At 37.2% G+C, this 14044-nt stretch overlaps 2 protein-coding genes across 3 annotated transcripts; both read right to left on the minus strand.

Moving 5' to 3' along the window:
• Window positions 1-68: 68 nt before the first annotated feature.
• LOC585175 (beta-1,4-galactosyltransferase 6-like) lies at window positions 69-12251 on the minus strand. Of its 2 annotated transcripts, XM_030982197.1 has the most exons (8): window positions 12153-12251; window positions 11450-11616; window positions 7551-7598; window positions 4444-4715; window positions 3917-4033; window positions 3012-3199; window positions 1795-2019; window positions 69-932 (listed from the first exon to the last, which is right to left on the minus strand). In XM_030982197.1, the coding sequence occupies exons 1-8, from the start codon at window positions 12185-12187 to the stop codon at window positions 737-739; spliced, it is 1248 nt and encodes a 415-aa protein (XP_030838057.1). In that variant the 5' UTR covers window positions 12188-12251; the 3' UTR covers window positions 69-736. The 2 variants fall into 2 exon arrangements, with proteins under 2 accessions (XP_030838057.1, XP_030838058.1); XM_030982198.1 differs by lacking the exon at window positions 3917-4033.
• A 907-nt stretch (window positions 12252-13158) lies between these two features.
• On the minus strand, window positions 13159-13964 carry LOC115922499. Its single transcript, XM_030981439.1, has 2 exons — window positions 13707-13964; window positions 13159-13551 (listed from the first exon to the last, which is right to left on the minus strand). Exons 1-2 carry the CDS (start codon window positions 13962-13964, stop codon window positions 13159-13161), a joined length of 651 nt encoding a protein of 216 aa, XP_030837299.1.
• Window positions 13965-14044: the final 80 nt, after the last annotated feature.

Raw genomic sequence — 14044 nt, forward strand, 5'->3', positions numbered from 1 at the left:
TTTTTTAGATCCCTCCCCAGGACGTCGATCAATTACATGTATGTGCCCCCCCCAAAAAAAAACAACAACAACAACAACAACAACAACATCATCAAACTCTGGCTACGGCCCTGCATTTGAGGCTGTCCTCGATGATCAAACCCAGAATCTTCACGGCAATTAACAATGCTCAAGGTATCGTTACGAAGAGACATATATGAAGTTACGGGGTTGTGTTTTACTGAAGCATAGCTGCATTGTAGTTTCAAGGTTTTGTTTTGAGAAATAAAAACAATCAAAGATCGATCTTTAAAGATACGATTGGAGATCATGCATTGAAAATCATAAGTAATCACAAACATTCTTGCATCTGAAAAAAAAAATGTTATGAGTGAAACTGGGTTTGTGTACGAGATGGAATCATGGAAGATGCTTACAAATAAGTAGATCAGCGCGTCTTGGATTGATTGTGTGTGGAAGTAATAATACTAATATTGTCTTGTTAACCCAGGGTAGTCCTATAAGTATTATACTGTTCTCCCTGAGGGCCCAGCAATCGTACCACCCCCGGCTTTAGCCGAGCTACCATGACAAGGCGCTCAAGCATTCAATGAATTTCCTCCTACATGATACCATCCACGTCACCTGGGTGGAGCGTGGCAAATGCAGATAAATGGTGTTCATTTATAGCCTTACAACTAACGTTACATGAGAGACATTTAAGATATTGCTGTTCAAAACTTTCTTCTGAATTTATTCATTTATCATGCTGGTGGCCTTCGTGGTTAGAAAAACTCTCGCAAGGTTTCATATTGCTGTTCCAAACCTCCTTCTGAACGTCCACGGAGATCTTGGTGTAGAGAGGGAATAGTTCCAGACTTTTTATTGAGTAAGTCATATTATTGATGCCTTCCCAATCGGCTCGCAACTGGAAGTTGTTGTACAGGCAGTTACTGTGATAAAAGAAATATGGATTATTTATTCATTTATTTATCAATGTATTTATTTTTTGTTTATTTTCTTTCGTTTATTTCTGACTTTTTTTTCTTTCTCTATGGAAAACAAACAAACAAACACAAAAAATAATCGTAGGCGGATTAGGAGGAAAAGGGGATCTTAGCCACCCTTTGGTAAAAACTCGTTCCTGCAACTCTTATTATCATCATTTATCATTATTATTATCATTTTATTACAACTCTATTCATTATGATAATGATGATTATTTTCATTATTATCTTTTTAAAATCATTATTATCATAATTAGTTTTATGATTAGTAATATTAATATCGTTCCTATTATTATTTGCAATGCTGTTATTAATTTAATTATTATCAACAGTATTACCATTACATTGCAAAAACTATTTTTCATTATCATAATCATCGTTGTCATTATGATCATTATTATTTTCAGAAGTAGTAACAGTTGCAGTAGCGGTAGGAATTAGTAGTAGTACTAGCAGGCACGTAGCTACGGGGGGGGGGGGGGGGGGCACGTGCCCCTAAACATTTTCAAGATCGGTTGAACTTTTTTAGACCCGTTTTTTTATTTTTTTACCTCGATCGATTAAATACATGTATGTGCCCCCAAACATCGAACTCTGGCTACGTGCCTGAGTACTAGTACCATCATGAGTGGTATTAGGGACTTTAAGATATGCGCGTCGACTTAGAGGACTGCTACGTGTGACGTCCTTTAAAGATTTGCACGTCGACATAGTGAACTGCTACATGTGACGTCCTTTTAAGGCGTTCCTTATACACGTAGCATTCTGCTATGCTGACGTACAAATCTAAAAGTCCCTATTAACTTACACTTCCGGGCACAGTTGTTTTTTGAGTTTCTTCTTGTGCTGGAGTGACCTGTAGTAACCATGCTCCGTTTCTCTGGTGATATTAATCCCCCTTCGCTTCAGTCTCACAAACAGCTCGTCATCCTCTCCTCCCCAACCCCAGTAGGCGTTTGAGTAGCCGTTACTCAATCGTACCTGCTCGGCCGTCAGTCCAACCACTCCGCCAAAAATGGTCTCATACGGCAAACTTGCGTCAAGAGAAGAAAGAAAATGAATGCATCAGAGTATCAGTTTGTAAGCGCAGACGCTAATCCGTGACGCAGTGTAAGGATCTAGCGCAAGGTTTCGGAGTGAAGGAATACTAGCCCATAGCCGACGCTTAACTTTTCTGACGTAGGATTGCGTCAACAACTAGCGCCGTCTTTGACGCACCGGGTAAAAGTGTAATCATACACAAAGTGAATGCAAATTGAACAGGGAAAACATTCCTTTAATTACTGCCGTATGGGACAATTGCGTCAAAATGGGTGGATTAGCGCACGTTATAACGCACTAAATGAAAACTCGAGTGCTACGGGCATTAGAAAATTATTTAATATAAAAATGATCAATAACGGTGCTTGGAATATTGGCCACGGACTTTTTTTTTTTACCCAAAGCATTTTAATTTCATTTTATAGATTGGAAAACTTTTGAATTAAATTTTTGAATTTGATTTCACAGTCAGTCATTTACTAATTTTTTTGTTTTTGTCTTTCGATTTAGAATGCTCTGATTTACAAATTGTGTATAAACGAGCAGAAAGAGCTAAAATCACAAGTATTGTAGCCTATTAACAAGGCAGTACGTCAGACCGTTCTCGAATGAGAGGGAAATTAATTGTAATAATAATACAATTCTCTTTATTGGCAACACGGTATGAAAAAATATAAATCATTATTTTTGTTAAAAAATCTGTTAATTTTTAAAATTTATTTTTTGAATTTTATTTAATACACGTTTATTTAATAAACACTCTTTTCCCTACAATAAACTGTGAAGGAGCGGACAATAAGATTAATTGTTGCAATTTTGAGGAGGGGAAAATTATTTGGAAAACATGAAATCTCTGAACTGCTATATGAGTTAGTATGTAAGGACCGGAACTAGTTTTTTTTAATAGTTCAGTTGCTTTAACCTGTCTTAGAGGCAGCCTCTCATAGGCCACCTGTCTGCACTGCCCGTACACCATGTACTTACCGATACTTAAATTGTTCTGTATAAGCTGCAAGATGCCTCGGGAAGTTGTCGCACCCGTAGTAGTTTCCGCCTTTCATCGGGACCAAGTCGATATCATGAAAAATGACACAGTTCCAGTCCCCGAATCTAGTCGCCCCACGGTATCCTACGTTCTTCATTAATCCTCGGTTGAAGAGCAGGCTATTATACTATTAAAATAAGAAAAAATTAGAACAGATCTGTATATCTGACTCCAATAATTATGGTAGATCTACTATAATTAAGTCTTTTATTTACCCAGGGTAGTCACCTAAGCCGGGGGAAGGGGAGGTGGGAGGGGGAGGGGGAAGGGGAGGGGGAGGGGGAAGGGGAGGGGGGGGGCACTCCCGGGGGACAAGTGGACATCCCCGTGAATTTAAACAAGTGCAAATATATATATATATATCACATAATGAGTTGGCTTTTTAAGGCTTATTCAGAAATGTCGTGTAAATAAACCACTGCAAAAAAAGCCGACTCGGATTTTTACGAGTACATGAAAGGCAACTGCTCCCAACGGAGGACTTGTGCATATTCACTGAGCTCTGTGTTGTAAGATACAGAAATGTGAAACGTATTACACTTTCCGTCATTATACAAATTTGTATAAAAAACACGAAACGGTTTTGCCGCTTCATATCTACAAAGCTCTGTTATTTAAAGAATAAAAAGGTTTTATCACTCTGTCGATCCGCGCCCTAATTTGAATCATTGCCTCTTCCGAGAAAAACCATACCATACCATGGTATTTCACTATAATTTTGATTAATTAACATTTTTCACCATTTAGCTGTTTAGTCATTAAACTATTTGCTAAATACCTAACTATTTGGACATTATATACAATGTACATGAATTTAAATGTTTTAAAAAAAAATTGTTCTCACCTGTTCACCAACGAAAAATCCAAATTCTAGCTTTTGATTTTGTAGAAATGGAATCAGGTTGTGTAAAAGGATAGCTAGATGGACGTTACGATCTCTGAATGGAACGACTATAGCAACCTTGACATAGATGGAGTTAAAATGATCGTAATAGTAATACAAATAATAATAATGATAATGATGATGATAATAATAATAATTATTACAAAAATAATAATGATGATAATTATAAAAATGATATCAATAGTTAACAACAATAAGAACAACAACAAAAACAAAGTAATTATAGAATGAGAAGAAGAAGAAGACAATAATGAAGTCAAAGAAGAAAAGAAGAAGAAGAAGAAGAAGAAGAAGAAGAAGAAGAAGAAGAAGAAGAAGAAGAAGAAGGAGAAGAAGAAGAAGAAGAAGAAGAAGAAGAAGAAGACGCCGAATAAGAAGAAGAAGAAGAAGAAGAAGAAGAAGAAGAAGAAGAAGAAGAAGAAAAGAAGAAGAAAAAGAAGAAGAAGAAGAAAAAGAAGATTACTTACTTTCCATTTTGGATTACAATCGGATGGGCGCCATCTACCGCCGGGCAAGTAGTCATAATTTCCTATTTTCACAATATCTCCATCAAAGTACTCCTTCTCGATAGTATAATTTTTCTCATCAGTTCTTGCTTGGGACTTGAGCCTTTCTACAAGTAGGCCGCCAGTACGTTTCAGAAGGGAAAGCACCTCCTGATAAGATTCACCAAATAAGGCCGGTTCAAGGATGTCGAATGTGATGGAATTTACGTTTGCCTCGTATGTTGAATTTAAATCTAGAAGAGGAATTAAAATAATGTAGATGGACAGGAAGAAGGAAAGAGATAAAAAGGGAGAGAGAGAGAGAGGGGGAGAGAGAGAGAGAGAGAGAGAGAAGAGGGGGTGATGAAAGAAAGCGAATGAGAAAATCCGTAAAAAGAGAAAAGATAATGCAATTTATTTGTATGATAAACACCTGAATGGGAACTAAAAAGCATGCCAGTCACTGAACAAGCTCCTCTTTTCAATCTTGTAAAACAGGTGCAGGTGTTTAATGAGAGGGTCTGCAAAAGCCGTTAATATTTTTTGACTACTTTTGAGAAAGTAATATAGTCTTATCGATTCGATCATTTTGACACCAACTGCATCTCAAGAAAACTATAATATGCTCAAGACTACTATTTTATTAATGCTAGAATGTAAAAAAAAAAACGTTATTGTTATGTAGGTCCACTAATCTATAGTGAGAAATATATCTAAGATCTTGATGATCACCATTGAATTTTGAATTAAAAAGAAAAATCTTCACTCTGCAAAACAAAGATTAGCAAGGATGTATCGATATTACTATCAGACTTTAAACATTCATAACTCAATCAGGCGATCCCTTGTTATTAGCCTAATTTTAATTCATGTTTGCACTATCAATGTTGTTGCGTCTGGGCTTCTATACCAATGACCTCATTACATGGGTAGGATTGCCCTTTAAAAATCTCCTTTTTGCACCTTGAATAACTTATAAAGTCTGATACACATTTTGCCCAGGGCCCCAGGTCCACACTGCCAATATTATGTAAATAGTTTCATTTTTTTATGTGAATCTAGTTTGGTTGTGAAATTTATTCGAAGTTTTACACAAATTAACGGTTGAGTTTAAAATTAGGTTCTAAATCTTGCTCCAAATGATCCTTCTGTTGCCAAGGGATCAAAGGGGTTTCTATGTGGGTAAATGAACACAAAATGATAATGTCCCCTAATGCAATAATTTGTCCGTTTTCGAAGAAAAAAAAATAGGTTTATACACGTTCGATGTTCGATATTTTACCTGGTCAGAAATGATTTCTTTTTAGCCTTATCGATTACTGTATTTCATGCAGAAGCAAATGACACCAAGATAATCCATTTTGGTTGAGTATAGTTTTGCTACTATACGCTTCTTTGGCTAAACATTAGGAACTTTTAGATTGAGTGGACGAGAACACGACGAACGCCGACTGATCATGCGTGTCAACGTACTTAACTGCGCATGTTGACTACAATTAGAAATCTTTTAGATTGCACTCGACGATATACAGGCATGCAGGAAGTAACACTATGAATATCAAGGACAAAATATACAGTTCCTCATTCTACCCTCAACAAAAGAACATCCCTTCCCTGCCATTATGTAAAAATGCGTAGAACAGGTGAATATGCATGTGACACCTGTTCTACACATTTTTACATCATAGCAGGGAAGGGATGTTCCTTTGTTTACCTGAGGAACTGTATATTTTATGCGCACGCGGCATACTAGTACCTTGAGTATGTAAAGGCGCTATATAAATATCAATATGTATGTATGTATGTACTAGATTTAGGAAAATCAAGGTTAACGCATTCTCGATCGCCGACTGAGACGACGTAACGCATGCGCAGTGCCTTAAAATGACGTCACACGTTGCAGTCAAAGCTGTTGACGTGCAAATCTAAAAGTCCCTATTGTCATTTTCGAAATTCCGTGATTCAGGAGTGCCACGAACCGGAAACCTTGGCCCCGTTAACGCTCATTGAGCAGGGTACAAAGGCAAATGCATTCGCGCGGGCGTTTCTTCACGGCTCCGAGTCAATGAGCGCAATTTCCCAAACAATGTGGTCTGCTAGTGCGAGATATTTTTGGAAAATGAAATCGTCCCGCTAAAACTCAACCAAGATCAATAATCTTGGTGTCATTTTCTTCAGGACCTTTCTTTTTAGGGGGGGGGGGGTGTATACTATTCTACATGAAGCACGAGTTACTGCATTCTTTTCTTTATTTTAGGTGCTGAATAGGGGGTCATGCCCCCCCCCCCTGTGCCCCTGGCTACGCCAATGCATTGGACCGGAATAAAGGGTAACCTGTCATATAAAATATAAGGGTTGAAAATAAGGAAAATAAGGAAAAGAAGATAATTCTAAATGGTCTACGAGACCGAAAGCCCATGAGATCGATGACCGAGAAAACAAAATAAAAAAGGAAAATTAAAAAATTGTCGTTCTTGTGGGTTGTAGCTCTAGTAGGCAGTCGCTCTAAGGAACTCTCTGATAAGAGGCTAGAAGGCCTAAGAGACTGACTGTCGGCCTCCATGGACATCGGTCGAGTGGAAATTTGCAAGAAGCACTAGTGGTTCAAAATATCTTCACTCCGCCCCACCTCCCCCCCCCCCCAAACAAAATGACGATCGAGGCGCTTGTATATAAAATGAATACAAGAACCCCCAAGTAGCCCCAAAGCGCCCCCAAAAGATATTCTTCTAGAATAGCCCCTGGATGGTATGCCCATGAGAACGGCAATGTCGGTATCGTGGGCTACGGTGGCTGTGATTCGAATCGCCACCCCATTTCATTGCAAGATAAGAATGAAGTATGATCTTAAATTATAAATACTTCTACTATTTCTGATTATACTACTTCTAATAATGATAGTAAGATACAAATTTGCTTTCTCAGTTCTGTTAAAACGAAGACAACCCCCCCCCCCCTCCCCCACACACCACTAGTCTAGCATTGATAAATGAATTTTTGGCGAATGTGTCTGATATCAGATAGAGAAATAAATAACTGTCAATATAATTACTTCGTGAATATATATATATATATATATATTTACTCACCACTAACTGATGGAATTTCACAAATGATTTTCGGTGCTTTGGTTGAAACTAGACGTGATAAGGAAATCAAAAGAGAAAGCATAAATGGGAAGCACACATGGGAACATGTTATCATAATATACTCATATATACTCAGGATGTGAAACTTGAATGGATTTTGATAGATTAATTGTTGATCACGTACTTCCATTTAATCAAAATAATAATTTTATTAATGCTAGAATGTAAAAAAAAAAAACGTTATTGTTATGTAGGTCCACTAATCTATAGTGAGAAATATATCTAAGATCTTGATGATCACCATTGAATTTTGAATTAAAAAGAAAAATCTTCACTCTGCAAAACAAAGATTAGCAAGGATGTATCGATATTACTATCAGACTTTAAACATTCATAACTCAATCAGGCGATCCCTTGTTATTAGCCTAATTTTAATTCATGTTTGCACTATCAATGTTGTTGCGTCTGGGCTTCTATACCAATGACCTCATTACATGGGTAGGATTGCCCTTTAAAAATCTCCTTTTTGCACCTTGAATAACTTATAAAGTCTGATACACATTTTGCCCAGGGCCCCAGGTCCACACTGCCAATATTATGTAAATAGTTTCATTTTTTATGTGAATCTAGTTTGGTTGTGAAATTTGTTCGAAGTTTTACACAAATTAAAGATAAACTTGAGTTCTGGTAAAAAAAGAAAATGAATTCTTCTTAGAATCTAACGAAACTTATACTGAATGTTCAAGATTACAAATAAATGTCATGTGCCAAACAATTTTGGAAGAAGATGTATACTGGATGAGTAATGAGCATAGAAAGATAAGGAAATCAGGGTAGTACTAGCCCCGAAACCATATGTGTTGTCCCATATACATCTTTCTCTGTAAGTGATTGTTACTTTGCCAAATTTATGATGATTTTGATGACTCCAGAATCTTGCATTGCACTGTGATCAACTTTTCTGATCCATTCCACACCTTTTCTTTCACAATGCAATCGCATTACCAGAACTCAAGTTTATCTTTAACGGTTGTGTTTAAAATTAGGTTCTAAATCTTGCTCCAAATGATCCTTCTGTGCACAAGGGATTTAAATGGTTTCTATGTGGGTAAATAAACACAAAATGATAATGTCCCCTAATGCAATAATTTGTCCGTTTTCGAAGAAAACAAATTAGGTTAATACACGTTCGATGTTCGATATTTTGCCTGGTCAGAAATGATTTCTTTTTAGCCTTATCGATTACTGTATTTCATGCAGAAGCAAATGACCCCAAGGTAATCCATTTTGGTTGAGTATAGTTTTGCTACTATACGCTTCTTTGGCTAAACATTGTCATTTTCGAAATTCCGTTATTCAGGAGTGCCACGAACCGGAAACCTTGGCCCCGTTAACGCTCATTGAGCAGGGTACAAAGGCAAATACATTCGCGTGGGCGTTTTTTCAAGGCTCCGAGTCAATGAGCGCAATTTCCCCAAACAATTTGGTCTGCTAGTGCGAGATATTTTTGGAAAATGAAATCGTCCCGCTAAAACTCAACCAACATCAATAATCTTGGTGTCATTTTCTTCAGGACCTTTCTTTTTAGGGGGGGGGGGGTGTATACTATTCTACATGAAGCATGAGTTACTGCATTCTTTTCTTTATTTTAGGTGCTGAATAGGGGGTCATGCCCCCCCCCCCTGTGCCCCTGGCTACGCCAATGCATTGGACCGGAATAAAGGGTAACCTGTCATATAAAATATAAGGGTTGAAAATAAGGAAAATAAGGAAAAGAAGATAATTCTAAATGGTCTACGAGACCGAAAGCCCATGAGATCGATGACCGAGAAAACAAAGTAAAAAGGGAAAATAAAAATTGTCGTTCTTGTGGGTTGTAGCTCTAGTAGGCAGTCGCTCTAAGGAACTCTCTGATAAGAGGCTAGAAGGCCTAAGAGACTGACTGTCGGCCTCCATGGACATCGGTCGAGTGGAAATTTGCAAGAAGCACTAGTGGTTCAAAATGTCTTCACTCCACCCTACCTCCCCCCAAACAAAATGACGATCGAGACGCTTGTATATAAAATGAATACAAGAACCCCCAAGTAGCCCCAAAGCGCCCCCAAAAGATATTCTTCTAGAATAGCCCCTGGATGGTATGCCCATGAGAACGGCAATGTCGGTATCGTGGGCTACGGTGGCTGTGATTCGAATCGCCACCCCCATTTCATTGCAAGATAAGAATGAAATATGATCTTAAATTATAAATACTACTACTATTTCTGATTATACTACTTCTAATAATGATAGTAAGATACAAATTTGCTTTCTCAGTTCTGTTAAAACGAAGACAACCCCCCCCCCCCCTCCCCCACACACCACTAGTCTAGCATTGATAAATGAATTTTTGGCGAATGTGTCTGATATCAGATAGAGAAATGAATAACTGTCAATATAATTACTTCGTGAATATATATATATATATATATATATATATATATATATATATATATATATATATATATATTTACTCACCACTAACTGATGGAATTTCACAAATGATTTTCGGTGCTTAGGTTGAAACTAGACGTGATAAGGAAATCAAAAGAGAAAGCATAAATGGGAAGCACACATGGGAACATGTTATCATAATATACTCATATATACTCAGGATGTGAAACTTGAATGGATTTTGATAGATTAATTGTTGATCACGTACTTCCATTTAATCAAAATAATAATATTCGGTTCTCGTATTATATTACAGTATATACCGTCTCTATGCGCTTCCGGGCAATTCCACGGTAACGGAAGGACACTCAGACAAGATTTTTGAAATTCAGGTTCATACTAAAAGAACTGTTTTATTAGTATAAGATGTGAAACAGTACAGATATAATACCTATATAAGTGCCTTTAATTCTCCCCCAAAAAATTGTCATTATAGTTAAGTAGTTTAAGAATGTGCATATTAATTATCTCGGTAACGGAAGGACATAAAAATGGACATGGTTTTTCCAGTTAATTAGTGTTTATCCAAACTTTGTGAAGTTGATGAAGCTTTCCACTTGACTGAAACACATTTTGTTCCCCATAGTTTAATACATACTAATAAAACATTTCTTTTAGTATGAACCTGAAGTTCAAAAATCTTGTCTGAGTGTCCTTCCGTTACCGTGGAATTGCCCTTCCAAAGATTTTGGAAATTATTACCCTATAGCTCTAGCTCCGGCAGCCGTTATCAGCGCACAGTGCATTTCAAGGATGTAGACTGCAAATGGGACTATAGTACCTTTAAGGTTGGTAGAAGCTTTAAAAAACTACATGTTATCAGTATCCCCAACAGATGAAAGTTTTCTGTATCATAACTTTCTTATTTCTTTTCCGATTTCATTCAAAATTCCACCAGTATGCTTCTAACAAAATTGTTGCTTTCTTCTAAAGTAGTTTGCTATCAAGGTAAGTTTTCCCTTTTTACGCCTAGCGGGAGAAAGAAGTATACCAATAACATACAATGAAACATATACAACGTATATGTCAGGGGTAACTAGTGTTACTTTACAAGCATCTTGCTGCCGTTGTATTTTACTGGTTTAATTTGATACATTACCTCCATAGTAATAAACAGTGATAATAAACAGTGAAATAAAACAGTGAAATTTCTCTGACTGGAAACTGAAATCGATTTTTCTTAAATTTCGTATCCTAAAATTCATTATTCATATGGGTGACGAAAGACAAGAAACAAATTATTATTCAGATACCAAAATGACGAGTCAATCTGACTTTGTCTCGTCTTCATTATGGAGTTCTCATAAGACCAGCGTAATCACAACACCTCAACAAACTTACGTACTCGTCTTCATTATCGAGTTCTAACAAGACCACCATAATCACAACACCTTCACAAACCAACTTACTTGTCTTGTTTGTCCTGGTTATGTTATTCAGCTCCCGCTTGTCGTTCCCCGATTCCACGCCCTTCACCATATTGCCCGGAAGATGCGGAAAAGATTTGAATAGTAAGATGGCGGAGAATACCATCACAATCATCGTCCATATTCTCCATCTCGAAGAACGACAGAGCCTTGAAGACAGAAAGAGAGAGAGAGAGAGAGAGAGAGAGAGAGAGAGAGAGAGAGAGAGAGAGAGAATGAAAACCGAGATGAGAAAAGTAGTGTCAAAATAGGCCATTTTGTATTTATATTGTATCATCTTTTCGATTTTCCCCTTGTTACTTCAAATAAAAAGTGAGATATTAAAAGTTATTTCTTTGTGAAAAACAACACTGCTCAAGCTTTCGAATGATGGCGGCTTCGAACCTCGGACACAAAAGGTAACAGCACACCATTAGATTATATTGTGCAACCATTGTGCAACTGGTTGCCAGTTGGATCTCCAGCTCTTAAAATTCATTGGTTTGAGGTAGTGGATGCATACGGCTCATTCACTTTGGATATAAATAACTAAGTCGAGATCTATATAACACGCATAATATGTATGGAACTAGCATTTCGGCCAATGAATAGCACTGTTCTGAGTTGACGCAAATTCCATCACTGAGTTTTTAAAAATTAAATCATAATTATAATCAGAATGGTGTCAAACAAGCAAGATACTTACAGAAAATAGATTCGCATGTGTTTATATCCGAGCATGATTGTCTGATCAGAACCCAATATCAAATAAGTGTAGATAGAAGTTTTGAACGCTGTGATCTGCGACCTGTAGCTTTAGACGACTCTCTGTCTCTCTCTGTCTCTCTAGTTTTGTGTGTATTCATGCATTTATTTATTGATATACTAGAACTGACAAGCAGGAAGCAAGCACAGATTGTAGGGGTCAGTTATGAATAGAATGATACAAAGGGAAGTTAAAAATGATATTAAAGGGAAGTTAAGAATGATATTAAAGGGAAGTTAAGAATGATATTAAAGGGAAGCTAGCAATGATATTAAAGGGATAGTTGAGTTCTCTTTTCAGACCGCAAATGCCTTCAAAGTGCAATGTTATTGCTCTTATTCTTTTCTATGACATTTCCAGTGCCCTTTTAGAACCTAAAATTGCCTTAAAGGTAATTTTAGACCCCAAAATGTGTGAAATTTAGCCAATACAATCATACCAATTCAGCTCCACTTTTAAAAAAATACGGTGACCGTTAAGTAATTATTTAATTAAAAATAACAATACATGGGCCGGCTGGTTGTGCGTAATATAACCAACACAAAAATGCCAACAAAAAAGCCAACATCGGCATTGGCTAAAATACGACGTAAAAGGCGCTATTATGTTTTTTGATAATAATAATAATAATATGACAATTTATATAGCGCTTGTGACAAAAGTTTCAAAGCGCTGTACATGTACACAAATCAAAATTACTTCAAACAAAAAAAATCAATGTTACTTATGGAATTAACATTACTCAAATTACCAAGAAGATCAAATATATTACTAACATAAATTGTCATTACTTAAATTACCAAGAAGATCAAACATTACTAACATTACTAACGAAATTAACAAAACATGTAAATTCCTAGGAAATTAACACATTATATCAGTAATAGCATTAATTTGAAAAGACATAATGAAGGTATGGTAATATTTATTCGAACTTATTTTAGATTTATTTAGGTTGCTTTTGGAATAGATGAGTTTTTAGATTCTTTATGAAAATGTCAATGGTGGGTGAGTCCTGGATATGGGCGGGGAGAGTGTTCCAAAGAGTGGGGGCACAGACTGAGAAGGCCCTGTCACCATAGCGGTTGTGGGTGCGAGGACCAAGTGCGAGCTGGGGTCTGGATGATGATCTAAGGTTCATGCCGGTAGTCTGTTTGGGTGAGATCAGTTCAATCAGGTATGATGGTGCGTGATGATGGATGATGTGGAACGTGAGGAGAAGGATCTTGAATTGGATACGTTGGGGAATTAAGAGCCAATGTAGGGTGCGGATGACTGGAGTGATGTGATCGTGCTTTCTGGTGCGAGTGATAAGACGTGCAGCGGTGTTCTGTATGTGCTGAAGTGGGGCCAGGTGAGAAGCAGGTAAGTTGATTAATAATGAGTTACAATAGTCTAAATGGGAAGTTACCAATGTCGTTCAGTAGAGCTGCGATCAAGGTATTTCCGGATTTTCCCAATGCTATAAATACCGAAGCTAGCTGCCCGACACACCTTTCGGATGTGCTCTCTTAAGTCTAGCGAGTTATCAACGATAACACCCAGATCTCTTGCAGAATTGGTCGCAGTGATAACAGCTCCGTCTATGTGAAGGCTAACAGACTCGTTCCGTTTCCTAAATTGTGATGTAATGTGGATGAGCTCAGTCTTGTTTGCATTGAGCATCATGTTATTGTTACTAGCCCAAGACTTCACATCTGTCACGCAGTCTTCCAAAGACGAGATGCCATCAGTCAGGTCATTGCGTTGCATAATGATGTACAACTGGGTGTCATCAGCATATAACACGTGGCTTATACCTTTACCTTTTCAACGGTTTTTTTCTTCAAATT

This window comes from Strongylocentrotus purpuratus, unplaced genomic scaffold, assembly GCF_000002235.5.
Source record: "Strongylocentrotus purpuratus isolate Spur 01 unplaced genomic scaffold, Spur_5.0 spur5_scaffold_12, whole genome shotgun sequence".
Taxonomy (NCBI): domain Eukaryota; kingdom Metazoa; phylum Echinodermata; class Echinoidea; order Camarodonta; family Strongylocentrotidae; genus Strongylocentrotus; species Strongylocentrotus purpuratus.